Source organism: Rhinolophus ferrumequinum, chromosome 8, assembly GCF_004115265.2.
Source record: "Rhinolophus ferrumequinum isolate MPI-CBG mRhiFer1 chromosome 8, mRhiFer1_v1.p, whole genome shotgun sequence".
NCBI lineage: Eukaryota > Metazoa > Chordata > Mammalia > Chiroptera > Rhinolophidae > Rhinolophus > Rhinolophus ferrumequinum.
Genome location: NC_046291.1, coordinates 29,208,278 through 29,227,483, shown reverse-complemented (window position 1 = coordinate 29,227,483; position 19,206 = coordinate 29,208,278). Strand labels below are relative to the sequence as shown.

Sequence of the window (19,206 nt, the reverse complement as noted above, 5' to 3'; positions counted from 1 at the left end):
TATGTTCTATTTCCGAAAAAAAGGTCATTAATAGTTTCATCTACTAATCTATAGTGCGTTGATCTATATATTTCCTTAGAGAGTATTGACATTTTAAGTATATTAGTTCTTCCGATCCATGAACATAGTATGTCTTTCCATGTATTTTTATCTTCTTTGATTGCTCTCTTCAGTGTCTTATAATTTTCTGAGTACAGGTCTTTTACTTTGGTTAAATTTATTCCTAGGTATTTTATTGTTTTCGAAGCAATTGTAAATGGGATTGATTTCTTGATTTCTCCTTATAGTTTATTATTGGTGTATACAAATGCAACTGATTTCTGAATATTAATTTTGTATCCTGCTACTTTACTAAATCTGTTTATCAGTTCTAATAGTTTTTTGGTGGAGTCTTTGGGGTTCTCTACGTATAGCATCATGTTATCTGTATATAAAGACAATTTTACTTCCTCCTTTCCAATTTGGATACTTTTTATTTCTTTTTCTTGTCTGATTGCTGTGGCTAGAACTTCCAGAATTATGTTGATTAAAAGTGTTGAAAATGGGCAGCCTTGTCTTGTTCCTGATCTTCAGGGGAAAAGTTTTAACCTTCCCCTGTTGAGTACTATGTTAGCTGTGGGTTTATCAAATATGGTCTTTATTATGTTGAGGTATGATTTTTCTTTTCCCACTTTGCTAAGAGTTTTTATCATAAATGGCTGAATTTTGTCAAATGCTTTTTCTGCATCTATTGATATGATCATATGATTTTTTTTCATTTTGTTGATGTGGTGTATCAGATTAATTGATTTACGGATATTGAACCAACCTTTTTTTTTTTTGCAGTAAATTTTAATTATTAAGTGTCAAAATAGTTTTGATTTTTTCAGCCATTTAAAAACTCAGAAATTTAGTTCACAAGCCGCACAACAGGCAGCAGAGCAGTTTGCCACCCAGTTCAGATGACTGATTCCTACTTATATTGAGGACTGGCATCATAGAAGAACATATAAAGATGCTATTTTAAGAATGTGCTACCCTCAGGTATAAAGATGACACATATATACATTTCCCATAACAGAAGGTCCAAGAGCCACTAGCCACATGGAACTAATTACAATAAAATAAAAACTTAAGTATCAGTTCCTTATACTAGCCATACTTAAGTACTTGATAGCCAGAGAACACTTGTGTTATTGAATACTTCACAAACCAGAATACAACAGTTTAGAAGGCCTCACATATTTATTACTGAACCAACCTACTAGTGCAGAAACATATTAAAGACAAAACTAATTTTCCCTATAACTTCCCAATAAAACACAACCAACTGTTCAGATAGTAGCGATCTTTTCAGTGCCACGGTTAAGATCCAAGCAACCCTGACACAGCAAAAACATGTGGTGCCATCTCATGTGCGATTCCTTATAGACCCAGCTTGGTTCTTCTCCAATGTCTCCTCTTGGAGTTGTACCTGATTTTATTACCAGTTTTCATCCGAATCCATTGGGGAATGGGCCGATTCTGCTTTTGTTTCTTGGCCAGGAAACGCTTGATCCTGAAAGTCTTGTGAGAAGACATGGCGAGGAAGAGTCAGACGCACGCCCTACGTTGGCGGCGAATCTGAACCAACCTTTTTACCAGGAATGAATCCCACTTGATCGTGGTGTATGATCTTTTTAATGTGTTGCTGAATCTGTTTTGCTAGTATTTTATTGAGGATTTTTGTGTCAATGTTCCTTAGGGATATTGGCCTGTGGTTTTCGTTTTTGTCTTGTTTTGGGATCAGAGTAATAGTGGCCTCTTAAAATGTGCTTGGGAGCCTTCCCTCTTTCTTGATTTTTTGGAATAGTTTGAGGAGAATAAGTGTTAATTCTTTTTTGAATGTTTTATAAAATTCACCTGTGAACCTATCTGGTCCAGGCCTTTTGCTTGTTGGGAGCTTGTTGATTAGTGATTCAATTTCTTTGGTAGTAATCAGTTTGTTCAGTTTCTGTTTCTTCTTGATTCAATCTTGGAAGATTGTACGCTTCTAGAAGTTTATCCATTTCTTCCAGATTGTCTAATTTGTTGGCATATAGTTGCTCGTAGTATTTTCTTAAAATTTTCTGTATTTCTGTGCTATCTGTTGTCACTTCTCTTTCATTTCTGATTTTATTAATTTGGGTGCTCTCTCTCTTTTTATCTTGGATGAGTCTGGATAAAGGTTTGTCGATTTTGTTTATCTTTTCAAAAAACCAGCTCTTGGTTTCATTGATCTTTTGGATTATTTTTTTGGTCTCTAGTTCTGCTATGATCTTTATTATTTCCTTCCTTGTAGTCCCTTTGGGCTTGTTTTGCTGTTCTTTTTCCAGTTCCCTTAGGTATAAAGATAGCCTGCTTATCTGAGATTTTTCTTGTTTCTTGAGCTAGGCCTGCATTGCTATGAATTTCCCTCTTAAGACTGCTTTCACTGAATCCCATAGATTTGGGGTAGTTGTGTTTTCATTTTCTTTTGTCTCAAGGTATCTTTTGATTTCTTCCTTGATCTCATTATTGACCTATTCACTATTTAGTAACATGTTATTCAGCCTCTAACTGGACTGTTTTTATTTTACTTCTTGGTACATGCATATTCTACCAGCATTCTACCTTTCGCCTACTGATGAATAAGGAAAGACTGAGAGGAAAAGGAATTACGAGTTTCCCTATCTTTACCTTTCTTTCAGTGTAATCATATTCAGCCTAAACAGTTGCCTAATATGGGCAAGTAATTGGAGTAACAAAGGATATGATAGGGTTCCTTTGTTGTTAATGTTTCTTAGAATACCATTGCCTTCTGTGTTCCAAGAAAGTTGTGGCCTCTTGGGACTGTGAACGTCCTCCTCCTCATATAGGAATTAATATAATTTTCTTTGTACTTTGTGGTAGAGGAAGAGACTGTTATTTTTCTGAGGATCCTTGCTAGTCCTTTTGTAGATCGTTCTCAAAAGGAGCCCATGTTGTAACTGATGAGTTAAGGAAATTGGTTTATGCTATTAACCATTTACACAGAATTAAGTTGTTTATTAGGAATTTAAAAACCAGTCCAGAACAGGAGTCTTACTGTTCTGTTTTCTGGGACGTGAACATACTTTCATGAGTGTGGAATATTTTTAGCAAGTTAAAATTGCTCTCTAGGTACAGCTAACTAATCCATTATGGTTTGACCCTGGTTTTAAGGGGAAACCATACAAAGTTGAATATCAATGAATAAATAAACCTTTGTGCTGGAGATTGGCAGACTTCTTGGGTTGTGGTGTCATTCCAACTTGGAGTTAAGCACGTGTTAGAGGTTGTGACTTGGTAATTCATGTGTTGCATTTTATCACTGCTATGCCCTGGCTGCTATGCAGGGATGACAAGAATGGTCTAATAACTTAGAGGTGTGGTAATGCTGTAACTGATATTAGTAGTGGCTGAGTTCTGGGTCAGTTACTTGAGCTGTCCTGTGCAGGCATCTTCTCCATGCTTGTATTTGTTCTGTCCATTGGGGGCACCTTGTTGGTTATTGTAAATATTGATGTGATCAATCTAGATCAGGTATATCTTAATAATTCTGTATTTACATTGTACCAGAGTACATAAATATTATAAATATTATAACTATTATACCCTGGAGTTGAGCAACTAGTAGTTTTTTTTTGAAGAGATTCTTTTAACTCAGGATTTCATAAAGAAAACAGGATTGATTGAGAAAAATTATTCTATTGTATAAAAATAGAGGATAACTCTTGACTATAACTATATTGGGATGATGAGTAAAATGCTAAAAGATGTAATGGCTAGGTCTTGATGTCCAAAGGTTTGTGGATTATCTTACATAAAACGCCTTCTACGAAGTGCTTTATAAAGCATTGGTATTTTACTGTCAAAATAATTTCACATGCTCATTTCCTCACAGAAACCATATATGTATGGTTTCTTCTTAGTTTTAACTATCAAATACCTGTATTTACCAATCTGCACCAGTAGGTTAAATTGCTTCTCATAAAATATTGGTCTTGACAAATTCTTTTCTGTTAGCTTTTCATTATCACTAGATGTTGATTGTACTGGCACAATAGTGTGTAATATCTAGGGAGAAAACATCAATATGAACCATAGCAGAATTAATGGGTCTTTCCAAAGGCTCTCATTTAATTAGATAAATGTATGTAAAGCACTTATCACTATGCCTAGGACAGTGGATGTGACAGTGTTTTTAAGATAAATAAAAGTTTAGATTCTTGTAACCATCAATATTATTATTATTATTATTTAACATTTTTTTTATTAGTTTCAGGTGTACAAAACAATGTAATAGTTAAACATTTATCATTTATATCCCTCACCCAGTGATAACCCCCAGTATTATTATATTAAGGATTTTCAGGCACTGCAATTAGTCTTCTATCTTTGAGATTTGAAAGAAACAGGAAATAGGGCGTAGGACGTACAAGGAAACAGGAAGTCTGCCCATGTTTTTATTCACATTCCACTTGAACTATCTTGGAAACACAGGGTAAAGCATCAAACAATAGTTGTATAAGGGTTTTTTTGTTGTTGTTGTTTCTTTTTAGTTATCTCTTTATCTACTTTGTATTATATTTTTATTTTAGGATACTGGGAATGGAGTGTCCTATGTCTAGACATGTCTTGACTGTCGTGAATTGATTCATTAGTATCAGGAACAGTGTTTCTTTGTCAAGGAGATAATAAATTTTCTTCCCATTCTCATTCATTAGTCAAAGAAACAAAGCACTTTTCTTGAATGTTCATTAAAACAGGTATGTGATTCCAAAAATAAATTACTCATATTAAACAGTGTGTGGGAAGAACTCAAAAAATTATATAAATAATAACAAATGAACCTAATTGTATTATAAATGAATGATGTAATCTGTGAAGAAGGTTGAGAAGAAAAGAACTAGCCTTTTACTTTGAAAAATCATAAAGCTAAAGACAAAATATTATATACAAATATTGTACTGTAGTTAGTAAGTTTCTTTCTCATAGAAACAAGGGTTAGCATCTCTGAATTGCGATTAGCAATTCTACTTTAATGTATATTGTATTGAACAAATAAGAAAAAATATTATGGATAATGAGAGCTAGTTTCTTAACTCGCTCCACTGAGAGGACCTAGAAGTAACGATACTATAGTAGCAGTAGACACACTGCTGCCCAGATCTTGGTTTCTAAATAACATTCTCCAATAAAAATAACCTTGGAAAATGATTGGTTCCAGGTCTGGGCAGGGAAATCAAGATGAATCTGGAATATTTAGTGGTACCATAAAGTTAGAAAGTGCTCAAAAAAAAGAAATTATAATGAGGTTATGTCAGAAGGATATGGCTAGGTTGAAGACAGTTCCACTGGCCAAAGCTTGGACAAAATAATGATAGCGTTGGATAGATATTTAATCCATAGAATAAAATATCTGTGAGTTCATACTAACATAATCAAATAATGGAGAAGGGACAGCTCTTTTTATTTTATTTTAATTAATAAACTATATTTTTAGAGTAATTTTAGGTTCACAGCGACACTGAGGGACAGCTCTTTTTAAATAGGATTCCAGTCAATAAATGGAGAATGAATGATGGAAATTAAAACAGCATCAGTAGGCAAACACCGTACAGTTTCTTGTTGCAGGCAAGAACCAATCAATGGATGCTAAAATTAGTATGATGAGAAACAGGATATTTCCATAGTTTCAAAGTATCTTCTCCAAAAGATATTTTTAATTACAAAAGGAAACTTAATTATGCTGGAGAAACCGGGAGACACCACCTTAACCAAGTGACACATTAACATCTCATATGCTTCCTGATAAGATGAACTGAGAAGGACACAATATCACCTCTTTTCTGGTATTCTTGCCAGAAAAGCTTAATCTCAGTCTAATAATGAGAAAACAGTGACAAACCCAAATTGAGGAACATTCTATAAAATAACATTTATTTAAAAAATTCTCAAGATTATGAGTTTCCTTGCTTTGTCTTACACATCCACACTTTTCAGACTTTGTTTCAAATTAAGGCATCTGAGTTTAAGTGGCAGGATGGGGCCTGCTAGCATTCCTGAACATGCATTTGTAACCCTGCACATCCTGCTTAGAGTATGAAAACATCTGTAGAAGGGTGTAGAGTTTTTAAGATAATGTTTAATAATTATTTTTTTATATATGAGGTCCGGTTTTGGAAAAAAATATATTACAGAGCTTTACTTAATAAAAAGAGAGTAGTGTTTTTATTTTAAAACTAGGCGCTGGTATAGTTCCAGATGTACAGTTAACCTATCACTGAAGGTCCCCCATCCCCAGAATCTTAATTCTATACAACTAATGCTCTTAGCATTTTCTGTCATATCTGGTAGTAAAGCTGCCCCCTTTTAACAAGGTTTTAAATAAGTTTTTGTTTAGTTTTGTTTTGTTTTAGTGATTTAAGACTGAGAGGTCTTAGAAAAGAATAAGTTTAGGTATTTGGAGGTCGAGGGTAGAGTAGCACCAGAGTTCAGCCACAGATAAGAAACTTGCACGTACTTGCCACCTACCCCTGCCACCAAAGACTGTTTCGCTAAGATTATAATGAAAAAAATTCTGAGATGTTCTAAATTAAAATTGCAGTGGTCGGAGAGTGAAAGAGATAGAAAGAGCAGTCAGCCTATTAATAGCTGTGGACCAGCTCTGACAAAAGACTGCTTACATTCCTATATATCTGTTGGAATTTAGGATTAATTTCCAGTTGGCTATTTCCATTTATCCAAAAGAGAGAATAACCAGACTCCACAGAACCCAGGAGCCTCCTCTCCTTATTCACACATGAACTTTCCAATTTGCTGCTCACAGCTAATCCATAGGAGCGGAAACTTCTTCCTTGTGGACTCTGCTGCACCTACCCCAGAACTGGCCCCACTTCATCGTCTCCAATTCCCTTTGTCTATAGCTAATGTAAATCCTTTCAAAATGTCTTACATCTTCCACCCCCTCACTCAATGTATAAACTGCTTGCAAAACTCAGGGATGGCAGATATATTGTCTTTGCTACCTAGCCATTCTGTTGGTGATTTAGATGCCATGCCTCAAGACTGGTTTTCGGTTTTTGGTTGGCAATGGCCTAGTAAACCCTTCCTTTTCAAAATACTTTTAGCTGTTGAAGTTAAAATTTTTTGTTTAAAAATTCATAAATGTTGAGAAAGCAGAAGCAGGGGGGGTAACTTGATACTTTTATGCATGTGGAGTGGGGTGAGGAAGAGAACTCAAGAATTTGAAAGGTACAGTAAATAACATGTACTGTCATTTTAAGGTTTATTGAATGTTTTTCTTAAGCTCACTTCAAAAAGCATAAATCACTTTCAAAGAAACTTGTGAATGACAGCTGCTATTTATCTTATTCTGTAGCTAATTTGAGGTACTCATTACAGAGTTAAGATGCCATTTCCAGTATCTGATCATCAGTGAAGTTTGTATATTGTTAAAAATAATAAATATAAGAAGCTAGATATTAGCAAGAACGTTAACAACAAAAATATGAGCACCACATGATAATTTAGGGACTGTTAGCAAAGGTGTCTCTATTCCCAAAACAGTATTGACAGGTGTAATATTTTTTTTTTTCCTAAGTCAAGTTGTTGTCCTTTCAATCTTAGTTGTGGAGGGTGCCATTCAGCTTCAAGTTGTTGTCCTTTCAATTTTAGTTGTGGAGGGTGCCATTCAGCTTCAAGTTGTTGTCCTTTCAATCTTAGTTGTGGAGGGTGCAGCTCAGCTCCCGGTCCAGTTGCCGGGGCACAGCCCACCATCCCTTGCAGGACTTGAGGAATCGAACTGGCAACCTTGTGGTTGAGAGCCCTTGCTCCAATCAACTGAGCCATCCGGGAGGCAGCTCAGCTCAAGGTGCCGTGTTCAATCTTAGTTGCAGGGGACGCAGCCCACCATCCCTTGCGGGACTGGAGGAGTTGAACTGGCAACCTTGTGGTTGAGAGCCCACTGGCCCATGTGGGAATCGAACCAGCAGCCTTCGGAGTTAGAAGCACGGAGCTCCATCCTCCTGAGCCACCGGGCCGGCCCCAACAAGTGTAATATTAAAAGATAACATGACTAAGCTCAAAACCAAGTCTGTCATCTCCTTGGAATAGAAAAGCAAAGTGTTGTGTGAAACTAAACTCTGGGTTCAGAAGTTGGCATGATGAGCATGAACTGGGTTCCTGTAGGGTTTAACAGGGTCCAAAAGTGACCATGTGGGAAGATCATAACCAGGCTCTGCTTGTAGCCAGGGATTCTCTCTCCTGGAAAGGAGACAAACAAAATAAAACAAACAAAAAACCCCCAGCTTCTTGCTTCTTGGAGCTAAGAAGTTTTTCACCAACTGTGGACCTAAGGAGTGTGAGAATGAAGACGCTCATCCTTAAAACCAGGAACTTAGCCAAAGTCATTTGGTCCTTGACGGGATCTGCAGCATCCCTAATATGTTCACAGTGTTGGCGTTTCCGAATGCCATTATAGGACGTGATTCTGGACTAAGGACCAGAGAGAGAGCTACCAAAAGAGAAATACCTGAAAGTATGGTGGTGAGTGGGAGTTGGGGAGAGAGAACAAACAAGAAATCTCAGCCTGTACGTTCAAATTTCAGAGCATATGAAAAAAAATCAAATACTGAAGAAGGTCATTAGAAATGATCGAAAAGTGATACCTATACTTATGTGGAAAAAAATCTGTGTGTGAAAAACTTGAAGAAAATATCTTATGACCTTGGTCTAGAAAACGATTTCTTTAAAAACGTGCAAAAAAAAAAATCCCACAGAAATATAAAAGAAATTTAATAAATTTAATTACATTAAATTAAAAAATTCTGTACAACAAGACACCACAAAGAGAAAAAAGGAGCTACAGATTGAGAAAGATGTTTGTAACCTCGAGTAAGGATTATTATCCAAAATATGAAAAACACCTTTAAAAAACTAACAATTCAAAGGGAAACTGGATGAGCATTTGAATAGGCAATAACCTGGATGGTTAATAAATATCTGAAAGGGTACATCATTAATCAAGGAAATTCCAGGAAAGAGGATAAAAAAATTCTGGAGGGTCTGACATTAGCAGTTAAATTCTGTGGCTGGAATAATTCATCATTCAGGCTCACAATTATCATGGTGAGCATAGTTTGCCTGCTGACCGACCAGTAGGACATTGAGCAAGAACCAGAAACAAACTTAGTTTATTTTGACTGATACAGAGAGGAAGTAAATGGCTTCAGGGCGAGAATGAAGGGAGACTTTTAAATGTATGTCCTCGTTTACCTTTAAATTAGTGTGTGCAAGTATTACTTATTTTAAAAATTAAAATTAATCTGGTTACCACACAGAGACTGGATTATGAGAGGCTGTGGAGAAAGCAGTTAAGGAAGCTATCAGAGTTGTTCAGGCAAGAGATTAGGACAGCCAAAATTAGGTGGTGCATTGAATAGAGATTAATATTTATAGATGGAATCTAGAGGTATTTTGGAGGTAAAATTCATTGTATTTGGTGATTAATTGGATGTTATGTATTTCTGCAATGTAGTTTTTATAGTGAGCATGCAATATTTTTGTAGGCTCCAAATAAAGTTATTAAGTACAAAATTAAGAAGTAGGCCTATAACAAGGTTTCATTATTCCTCTGAGCCTTAAAACATTTTCATTCCTATATTATTTCTCTGAGGTAGTTTGCTTTCACTTCACCTGTACCTTCCATTCTCATAGCACCTCTCTAGTTAAGAATTTTATTATGGCTCCACTGCATCATTATAAGAAATAATCTTTTATTGTTTCACCCATCTCCTATTTATTCCTACTACAGTTCTTCCATACTTTGAGCAGTCTCATCTTCCCCAGGTATAATTGCAGTGTCACATTTTACATGTCCAAGAACTGTAGCAGCCTCCTATCTGCAGACCAAAGTTTAGAGGACAGAGTATACCTTTCTACCTTACTAACCTTACCATTTCTGGTTACATTTTCCCTAGCTCGTGCATGCACAGACACTCACATTCACTCACTCACTCACTCACTCACTCACTATATTTCATTAGAACATAGCAATTTATAATTCCTATTCCTGTGGTTCTTTTCGTAATGTTCTTGAATGCCTTTGTACTTCTTGATATTTTACTTGGCTTTTTTAGGTCTGTCACAAATCTTCCATCTTTCCTCATGCCTCTAACTAGTAGAAGTTTTTGCATGTGCCCAAAGCATTTTATTTACTTCTGTCATGACACGTTTCCTTCCAAAATGGTTCTTCCTTTATTTCCTGAATAAGTTATTGACACGACTATTTACCCTGTTGCCTAGGCCAGAAATACAGAGGTGATCTTGGGTTATTATTCTCTTAACTTCTATGCCCGTTTCCACCAGAGCATCCAACTAGATACCAAGGTAATCTTATCATTTCTAAGGAAATTAACATTATCTAGAAACAGCTAGAGCGTATGTAGCATTCAGAAATTATTTTTGTAACTATAACAATAACCCTTGAGGAATTCAAAAACTTCTCATTATACCGGTGAGGGAACTAAAATTCAAAGAGACTTGTTATAAGGTTAAATGTTAAAATTTTTGTGTGACTTCAGGGTCTGTGCTAGTTCCATTTGAATCCCATGAATATTTCTCTAATCCATTCCCTTCTCCTTATTTCTCTCTATTCTTCCCTTTATCATTTTCTCTTTGGATTATTGTGATAGCTTTCTAACTGGTACAATGCTGCTCTTCTCTCCCTCCCCCAATCTCTTTTTCATACTCTGCCAGAGTACTTTTCTAAAATACAAATCTGTTCATTTTATTCCCGCTGCTTAAAATTCTTCAGTGGTTCCCCGTGGCCCACAAAATGAAGTTCAAACTCCTTATCATGGCACATCCATCATCTGGTTCCTGCTTACATTTTCAGCATCATTTCCTACTACTCTCTCTTCCCCACTCTACATTCCAGCCACACTAAAGTATTATTTATGGTTACTGGAACTTAACATTTCTCTCCAAGCTTTTACTTTTGGAATTTTCCCCTGCTTGGAATTTCCTTCTCTCCTGGTCTGCCTTGTGAATCCTTACTTATCTGTCCTAATTCAGTTCACACTACATTTTTGTGGTGTGGACATCTGAAAATATTCCTTGACATTCCCTAGAGGGATAAGGCAGTGTTAGGCTTGTCTAAGGCCTTTTGTTTAGTTTTGCTTTTTTGCTTCCAGTAGAGCATTTATCACATTGTACTTCGTTTCTCTCACCTATTAGGCCGTGGAATGCCTTGAAAGCAGATTTTTTTTCTTGAACTCAGGATGAGTATCTTTTTAACTTGAGTCCCTAGTGTAATAGGTATTTGTATTAATCTGCTTAGACTGCCATAACAAAAACCATAGACTGTGTGGCTTAAACAAAAGAAACTTATTTTCCTCACAGTTCTTGAGGATAAAAGTCCGAGATAGAGTACTAGCACGGTCAGGTTCTGGTGAGGGGTCTCTTCCTGACTTGAAGACAGCTGCCTTCTCACCGAGTGCCCCCATCGTCTTTCTTTGGTATGTGCGTGTGGAGAGAGAAATCTCTCTTCTCTCTTCCTCTATCTTTTAAGGCCACCAGTGCTATTGGATTAGGAGTCTACCTTTATGACCTCATGTAACATTAATCTATTCTAAAAGGCCGATCTCCAGATACAGTCACAATGGGGGTTACCCTGAATTTTGAGAGGATTTACGTCAGCCCATAGCAGTATTCAGTATTTGTTGAAAGAATTGTTTAATTCTTTTTATTTTATGATTCATTGTTTACATGATTGTCTTTCACATTATATTATACATTTATTGAGAGGACTGTTTCCTATTTTTGTATTCCTTGGACTTTGAATATGTAGATTTTCAAGAGCTGTTGACGGATTGCTAAATTAATTGCATTATAGAATGAGATTGATGGTGTGTTATTTAAGTCAGATAGGTGCCTAAAAAGGGCTTCTGAACTACTAATTATGACTGATATTTCTGTTCCAGGTCTCTCATTCTTCTTCGTATTTCAAGACAACCATTGTTATGAGTTTCTTAATATCCTTTCAGAAGTATTCTATTTATATATAAGTATTATATATATTTATCACTGCAGGATTTTTGTCATTAAAGATAATAAATTATATAAAATAACTAGCATGATGCAGTACAATATAGTAGATTTTACAATGCAAATTTTTTCCTTCCACTTCCTTTCAGGAAGAGATGGCTTGTTAAGTGTTCATGCAGTCAGAAAATTATTTTAGGATTTGTTGTCATTTTATAGTTTAAAATACTGTCAATTTTCAGATCACAAGTGTTCCCTAAATTCACAGATAAGTAGAAAGTAATATCTAACATCAGGTAATGACTTATTTCCTATTGGTTATTTTAGGTTATTCTATATCATGATGTTTCATTTTATTAGCACAGTATTACTAAACCAGGGGTGATTTTTGTACCCAGGACATTTGGCAATATTTGGAGACATTTTTGGTTGTAACAACTAGAGGATGCTACTAGCATTTACTGGATAGAAGCCAGGGGTGCTGCCAAACATTTTCTGCAGTACACAGACAGGACAACCTCCACGATAAAGAATTATCTGGCCCAAAGGCCAGAAGTGCTGATACGGAAAAACCTTGCATCAGCATAAATAATTATGAATTGAGTATAAGTCATGGCCTCTCTCATTCTTTCTGTAATTGTAGTCTATGTTGACTATTCATTTTATGATTTTTATAATTTTAAATCTAACATGATCCTAGATTAAATGTTATCTAATGTGCAACAGATGTGTACATCTGTTCTGTTTCTCAGATTCTAATCTTAAAGTATTCAAAGTCATTTTATCATACAGTTCTGGCATTTGCTTTGCAAGTTTTCACCTTAATTAAAAACACACCAAAGGCAGCAGATCTGTTTTTTCTTAAACTAAAGTGATAAAGTGATTCTTAGCTGTTCTGTGTACTTTGCTTCTTTGAAGTTTGACCTGCCCATATTCCATAGCGCAGCGAGGCTGAAATTATAGCCATCTGCCAGCTGGTAAGGTAGCAGCTGTCTAGGGTGTTCAAGTGTGGCTTTGCTAGATTGGAGGCAAGCAAGGTTTATGTGTAAATTTCATTTTTTATTAGAACATCAGGTTCTATAGGGCTATTGGTAATGTAATTTTCATTGGAATTGTCATTTAGGTGGTGAAGGTGGTTCCTGGTGGAAGTGAAATCATGAGGAGTAGGTAACATGAACATCTCTGGATTGAGTAATGTTTCAAGAAGATGAGAATTTCAGGGGGAAGATGAGAGAATAGACAGGTAGAGACTAGTGATATCATATCATAAAAGTTGGCTTAACTTTTGCTTTTAGAAACATATTGCTAAAACCACAAGATCACACAACTTGTAACTCTGGGGCCAAGATTTAAATCCATACCATCTGGCTCTAAATCCTGTGCTCTTAATCTTAACACTGTACTACGTCTCAGTTACCATCCTCCCCTTTACCTCCCCACAACCCTTCCCATCCTCCATTTGCAAGAGGAAGAACAGGTTAGAAAATGGAAAGAGAGGGTAAATGATGAATTCATTTTGGGAAATTTTGAGTGTGAGATGGTTGTGAATTATCAAGTTAAAATATCTGGACAGTTGTTTGATATACTAATTTGGAGCTCAGGAAAAAGGTTTAAGTTTGAGATTTGTAGACATTAGTGAACAGCTGGTATTTGAAGCTAGTGAGTTGTTCAAGGTATGGAGTGTAAAGTGAATAGAAAAAGAGTTCAGAATAGAACCCTGGAGATTACCAACATTTAGGAAGTCCATAGAGGTGGTAGAGGAGCTTGAAAAATAGACTAAGAAGTGGCCAGACAGATAAGAAAATTGAGATTTAAAATTCAGGTTAAAAGTCAAGGAGGAGGAATGTATGGTTATTAATACAAATGTCTTAGGGGCAATTAATGGAAGTTAGGGCTAAAATATGTCCATTGAATTCGATTTGAAAGTCACTCTTTTAAGATGTTTTGTTGGAACACAGTTTGCTTACATTAAAGATATATAGATAAGCTTCTACTTACTCTTAAAATATTCATTAATTCAGGAACCTTTTAGAAAATTGGGTAATTTTTCCTTTTTAATTCTGGTTACTGTCTTATAAAGGGCAGGAATGTGCTAGGGTTAGGGATAGTGATCACTGCATACAGAATTATAACAATCTTATGTTGTAATCCTTGTAGTAAAATGGGTGTATAAACATCTAATTACAAATAAAATTAAACTTGTGGATGACAATTTTAGTAGATAGTTATTATTGTGGGTTGAATTGTATCTCCAAAAAGGCATTTTGAAGTCCTAACCCCTGGAACCCGTGAATGTGACCTTATTTGGAAATAGGGTCTTTGCTGAAGTAATCATTCAAGTTAAGGTGAGGTCTTACTGAATCAGTGTGGGCCCAAATCCAATATGGCTCTGGTGTCCTTATAAGAAAAAGTGAAGATGGAATCCCACAGAGGGAATGCAGTGTGATCACAGAGGCAGAGATTAGAGTGGTGCCATGTACAAGTCAAGGAAGACCTAAGGACTGCTGGCTGGAAATTAGAAGAGCCAGAGCAGGATTCTCCTCTACGGGTTTCAGAGGGAGTGTGGCCCTGCCCACACCTTGATTTAGGACTTCTTGCCTCCAGAAGTGTGATACAGTAAATTTGCATTGCTTTAAGTTACTCGGTTTATAGTAATTTCTTATGCTAGCCTTAGGAAACTAATAGTCATCCATATCAATATCTTTAATGGCAGTGAAGAAATTTAATAGGATTGAAGGTAACTCTGAATTATTAAAAAATCTAGTCTTTTGAACAAAGTTGCCTAAAGTTCTTGCCAAAATCCAGTAATGTCTTTGGACTCGCCTAAATTCCTGGCACGTGAGAGACTGGTCTTTTCAATAATAGCGGCGTTATAAGTCAGACAAATTGCTTTTCAACTGGTGCATCCAGTAATCTGTATTATGAACAGTGCTTTCATATTTTATTACTTAATTTTTAAAAAATAAGTTTTATTGGGGAATATTGGGGAACAGTGTGTTTTTCCAGGGCCCATCAGCTCCAAGTCGTCGTCCTTCAGTCTAGCTGTGGAGGGCGCAGCTCGGCTCCAAGTCCAGTCACGGTTTTCAGTCTTTAGTTGCAGGGGCACAGCCAACCATCCCATGTGGGAATTGAACTGGCAACCTTGTTGCTGAAAACTCGAGCCATCCGGCTGCCCCTCCACCAGCTCAGCAGCAGTTCGTTGGTTTCAACCTAGTTGTGGAGGGCGCAGTTCACTGGCCCATATGGGAATTGAACCGGCGACCCTGTTATTCAGAGCTCACGCTCTAACCAGTTGAGCCATCCAGCTGCTCCAGTACTTTCATATTTTAGATGAACTATCTCTAGCCTGAATTGATGCTTCTTTTTTGTGTCTTTCATGGTGAACTTTGTTGATATTGTATGTTCTACCTAATAACTGTTCTTTGAGGAAGTTGCAGTGGTTTTAACTGGATGAAAGTCTTAGTTCTTTTCCTTGAGGAAATGTGTGGTTGCTGGACAGCAGACAGCTTTGCTAGATGATGCGATATCCATCGTGTTTCCTTACAGTATCTGCCGTGCCTCCACAATTTCTCCTCTGAAATGAAAGTTATGGGCATTTCCCATAAAAAAAGTACATATTCACCTGAATCACAATTTGAAGCCTTTAGATTTAGAACCCCTGGAGCAGATTAAGCCTAAAGCTCAGTTCATGAGAGGCATTGTCTAGTTCAGGGGTGTCCAAACTTTTTTCAACGTTTTTCACCAATGGCCACATGTGGTAAAATACACAAACAGCTGGGCCACTCACTCGAGGTGAAGTACGTATTGCCTCACCTGGTTTATTTAAGTAAACTAAATATATTTTTGGAATTTGCTGCGGGACAATTAAAAATGGATTGCGGGCCGCAATTGGCCCGTGGGCTGCATTTTGGACACCCCTGGTCTAGTTCTGTGGTTGTGGTAGAGCAGAGGACAGGAAGCAGCTCTGGAAGGGATTAGCAGCGATGCTCTTGTGATAACGTTCTCCTGAGTGGGATCGCTTAGGTCCTGAGGTTTTCTACTGTAGGGTCTGGGCCTACCCTAAATGAACGTCTTGGCATTTCAATTGTTGTTAATATTTTTCTTCCTGTTAGAATAAATCATTGAATTTTTATCAAAGGCTAAAATTTATCATTTTCTGAGGAAAAGTAATCTAGAGACAGAGGTAAGATGTTGCAAATAGGGAGAAAATATAAGTGAGAGAAATTATTTGTAAGTGAACTTGTATTTCCCAAACTGATAACTAGTTGCATTCATTCTCAGGAACATTTGTAGACATCGTTACGCAGATTTTATAGCTATAATCATAGACAGCAGGTATGTACAAATTAGTTGAAAGAAGTATCACTTCTAGTCCATCATCCAGCCTCTGTGTATGGGCATATGTGTTGTCTGTGTGCAGGGAATGGAAGATCACCCCCCCCACACCCTTACTTGCCCCACCAAGTTCTTTAGCAATGAGCACTGGGATGGGAGTCAACTGTAATTGAATAACAAAATACAGCTACCGCGCAAAAGAGGGTAAGGGCAAAGTCAGTTGCAATTAACCTAGCCAATGTGTTGAGAGCAATATGAATCCATATTAACTGCTGTGCTTTCATTAAAAAAGATAAAATTTATACTGAGCTCTACTTCTATTGTGGTTTGGGAGAGTTTTGTCTCTGAGCTTCTGATTTATCTGTGGGCTGTGAAACAACAACAACAAACAAATAGAAATTATCAGTACATTGCGCATAGTATAAGAACAAGTATTGTTTCATGAAATTTTTGTTTCACTTATATGTTCTTGTATGTGTGTTCTAGGTTATGACTCAAAAACCATTTCTTCCACTGTTGTAAGTTAACTATAAAATGGCACATCATTGGTAATAGTGATAAGTTGGCCATTTTCATGAAAAATCTATTTTATCTTGATAAAGACATCTCATTTGCTTCTTGGCCTTGTGATTTGCAACAGTGCATGGCCTATCTTTTGAATTAGCAACCTCCTGAAAACAGTTAAGTATAATAGATCATTTATTAGAGATGTTTCATGAAGCATGAATTCTTGCTTTTTTATGGAAAATTTGATTTCTCTGATTCTTTCCAAGTAATATTTTGTAATTCTAACTTATTTATGGTCCTATTCCTAGAAAATGGTGTATTCTTTTTGTATAGTTTCTTCAGTTGTACTAAAAATAATCTCACCCTGAATTGGCTTTGTTGAACCTGGCAATTTTGTAAGAAACATGACTAAAATTCTTTACTAGCCCTTGCAAAATATTTTATCTTGTAGTAGGAATTGTGCTTCACTCAGTTTGTTTTTTCTTATTTCCATGCTTTCTTATATTATCCAAATGGAAAATTCTTCTTTTTAGTAAATTAATATCTCTTTTGGGGCTTCCCTCAAAAACCTTAAATTTACCTCTTCAGGAATTTCAACTGACTGTTCATATAATTTCCTCTTTTATTTTCAATTGTTGCAAATAAATTTTAATTTGTTATATATTACAGATTTTATTCACATGTGATATTATTTTCTGTAACAGCTTTATGAGAAATATTTTACATACCTTATAATTCACCCATTTAAATGCAGAATTCAGTTGATTTTAGCATATTCACAGAGTTGTTCAGCTGTCACCACAATCAATTTAAGAGCATTTTTATCACCCCAAAAAAGAAGTTCCATACTCATTTGCAATAGTTCTTCATTCGTTCCTTCCCCCAGCCCCTGGCAACTGTCAATCTACTTTCTGCCTCTAAGAATTTGCTTATTCTGGACATTTCATATAAATGTAATCATAGAATATATGACCTTTGCGTCTGGCTTCTTTTAGTTAGCATAAGGTTTTCAAGGTTCATCCATCATGTAGCATGTATTAGTAACATTTGTTTTTATTGCCTAATATTCCATTATGAATGTATCACATTTTGTTTTTCCATTCATTAATTGATGGGCATTTAGGTTGTTTATACTTTTTGATTATTATGAATAATGTGGTCATGAATATTCATGTATGAGGTTTTATGTGAACATATATTTTTATATCTCTTGGGTATATACCTGGGAGTGGAATTGCTGAGTCATTTTCGTAGAGTTCTTTTTATATTCTGGATAGTAGTCCTTTATGAGGTACATAATTTGCAATTTTTTTCTCATTCTGTGAATTGTCTTTTCACTTTCTGGGTGGTGTACTTTGAAGCATTAAAGTTTTTAATTTTGATGAAGTCCATGCTGTTTTCCATAGTGGTATACCATTTTACATTCCTACCAACAATTCCCCAGTTCCAATTTCTCCAAATCCTTTGTTACACTTATTGTTATTATTGGTATTATTGATACTGGGTGTGAGGTGGTATCTTGTGGTTTTCATCTTCATCTCCCTGATGATTAGTTTTGTTGATCATCTTTTCAAATGCTGTTGGTCATTTGTATATCTTTTTTGGAGAAATGTCTATTTAAATACTTTTCTCATTTTTAAATTGAGTTATTTGGGGTTTTTGCTGTTGTTGAGTTCTAGGAATTCTCTATATTTTGGATATTAACCTTTATCAGATACATGATTTGCAAATATTTTCTCCCATTCTGTTTCTCTTATGCCTTTTCACTTCTGATGGTTTCCTTTGCTGGGTAGAAGTTTTAGTTTGATGGGGTCTCATTTGTCAATACTTTCTTTTGTTGCCTGTTCTTTTGTGTCATATGTATGAAATGATTGACAAATCGAAAGTCACAAATCTTTCCCCCTTTGTTTTCTTTTAGGAGTTTTATAGTTTCAAGCCTTAATTTTAAGGTCTTTAATCCATTTTGAGGTAATTTTTGTATATGGTGTAAGATAAGGAAGGGTCCAACTTCTTTTTTTTTTTTTGCATTTAGAGAATCAGTTATCCCAGCACCATTTATTGAGGACACTTCTCTTTCCCCATGTGTAGTCTTGGCATGACTTGCTCAAGATCATTTGACAACATATGTGAAGGTTTATTTCTGGGCTCTCTATTCTGTCCTTTTGGTCTATATATCTGTCTTATGCCAGCACCGTACTGTTTTGATTACTGTAGCTTTGCAATATTTTGTAATAAGGAAGTTTGAGGCTTCCAGCTTTGTTTTTCTTTCTCAGGATTGTTTTGGCTATTTGGGGTCCTTTGAGAGACCATATGAGTACT

The 19,206-nt window shown here is 36.0% G+C and overlaps 2 protein-coding genes across 3 annotated transcripts in view; one reads left to right on the top strand and one right to left on the bottom strand.

The window, feature by feature from the left end:
• Positions 1 to 19,206, top strand: part of BMPR2 (bone morphogenetic protein receptor type 2) — a 134,306-nt gene that overhangs the window by 39,490 nt on the left and 75,610 nt on the right. The window lies entirely within an intron of this gene.
• On the bottom strand, positions 1,051 to 1,590 carry LOC117025508 (60S ribosomal protein L39). Its single transcript, XM_033111424.1, has one exon. The coding sequence runs from the start codon at positions 1,558 to 1,560 to the stop codon at positions 1,405 to 1,407; it is 156 nt and encodes a 51-aa protein (XP_032967315.1). The 5' UTR covers positions 1,561 to 1,590; the 3' UTR covers positions 1,051 to 1,404.

Excerpts from the sequence above, each read along its gene's own strand:
- LOC117025508 (XM_033111424.1), bottom strand. The coding sequence starts at position 1,560 with ATGTCTTCTCACAAGACTTTCAGGATCAAGCGTTTCCTGGCCAAGAAA.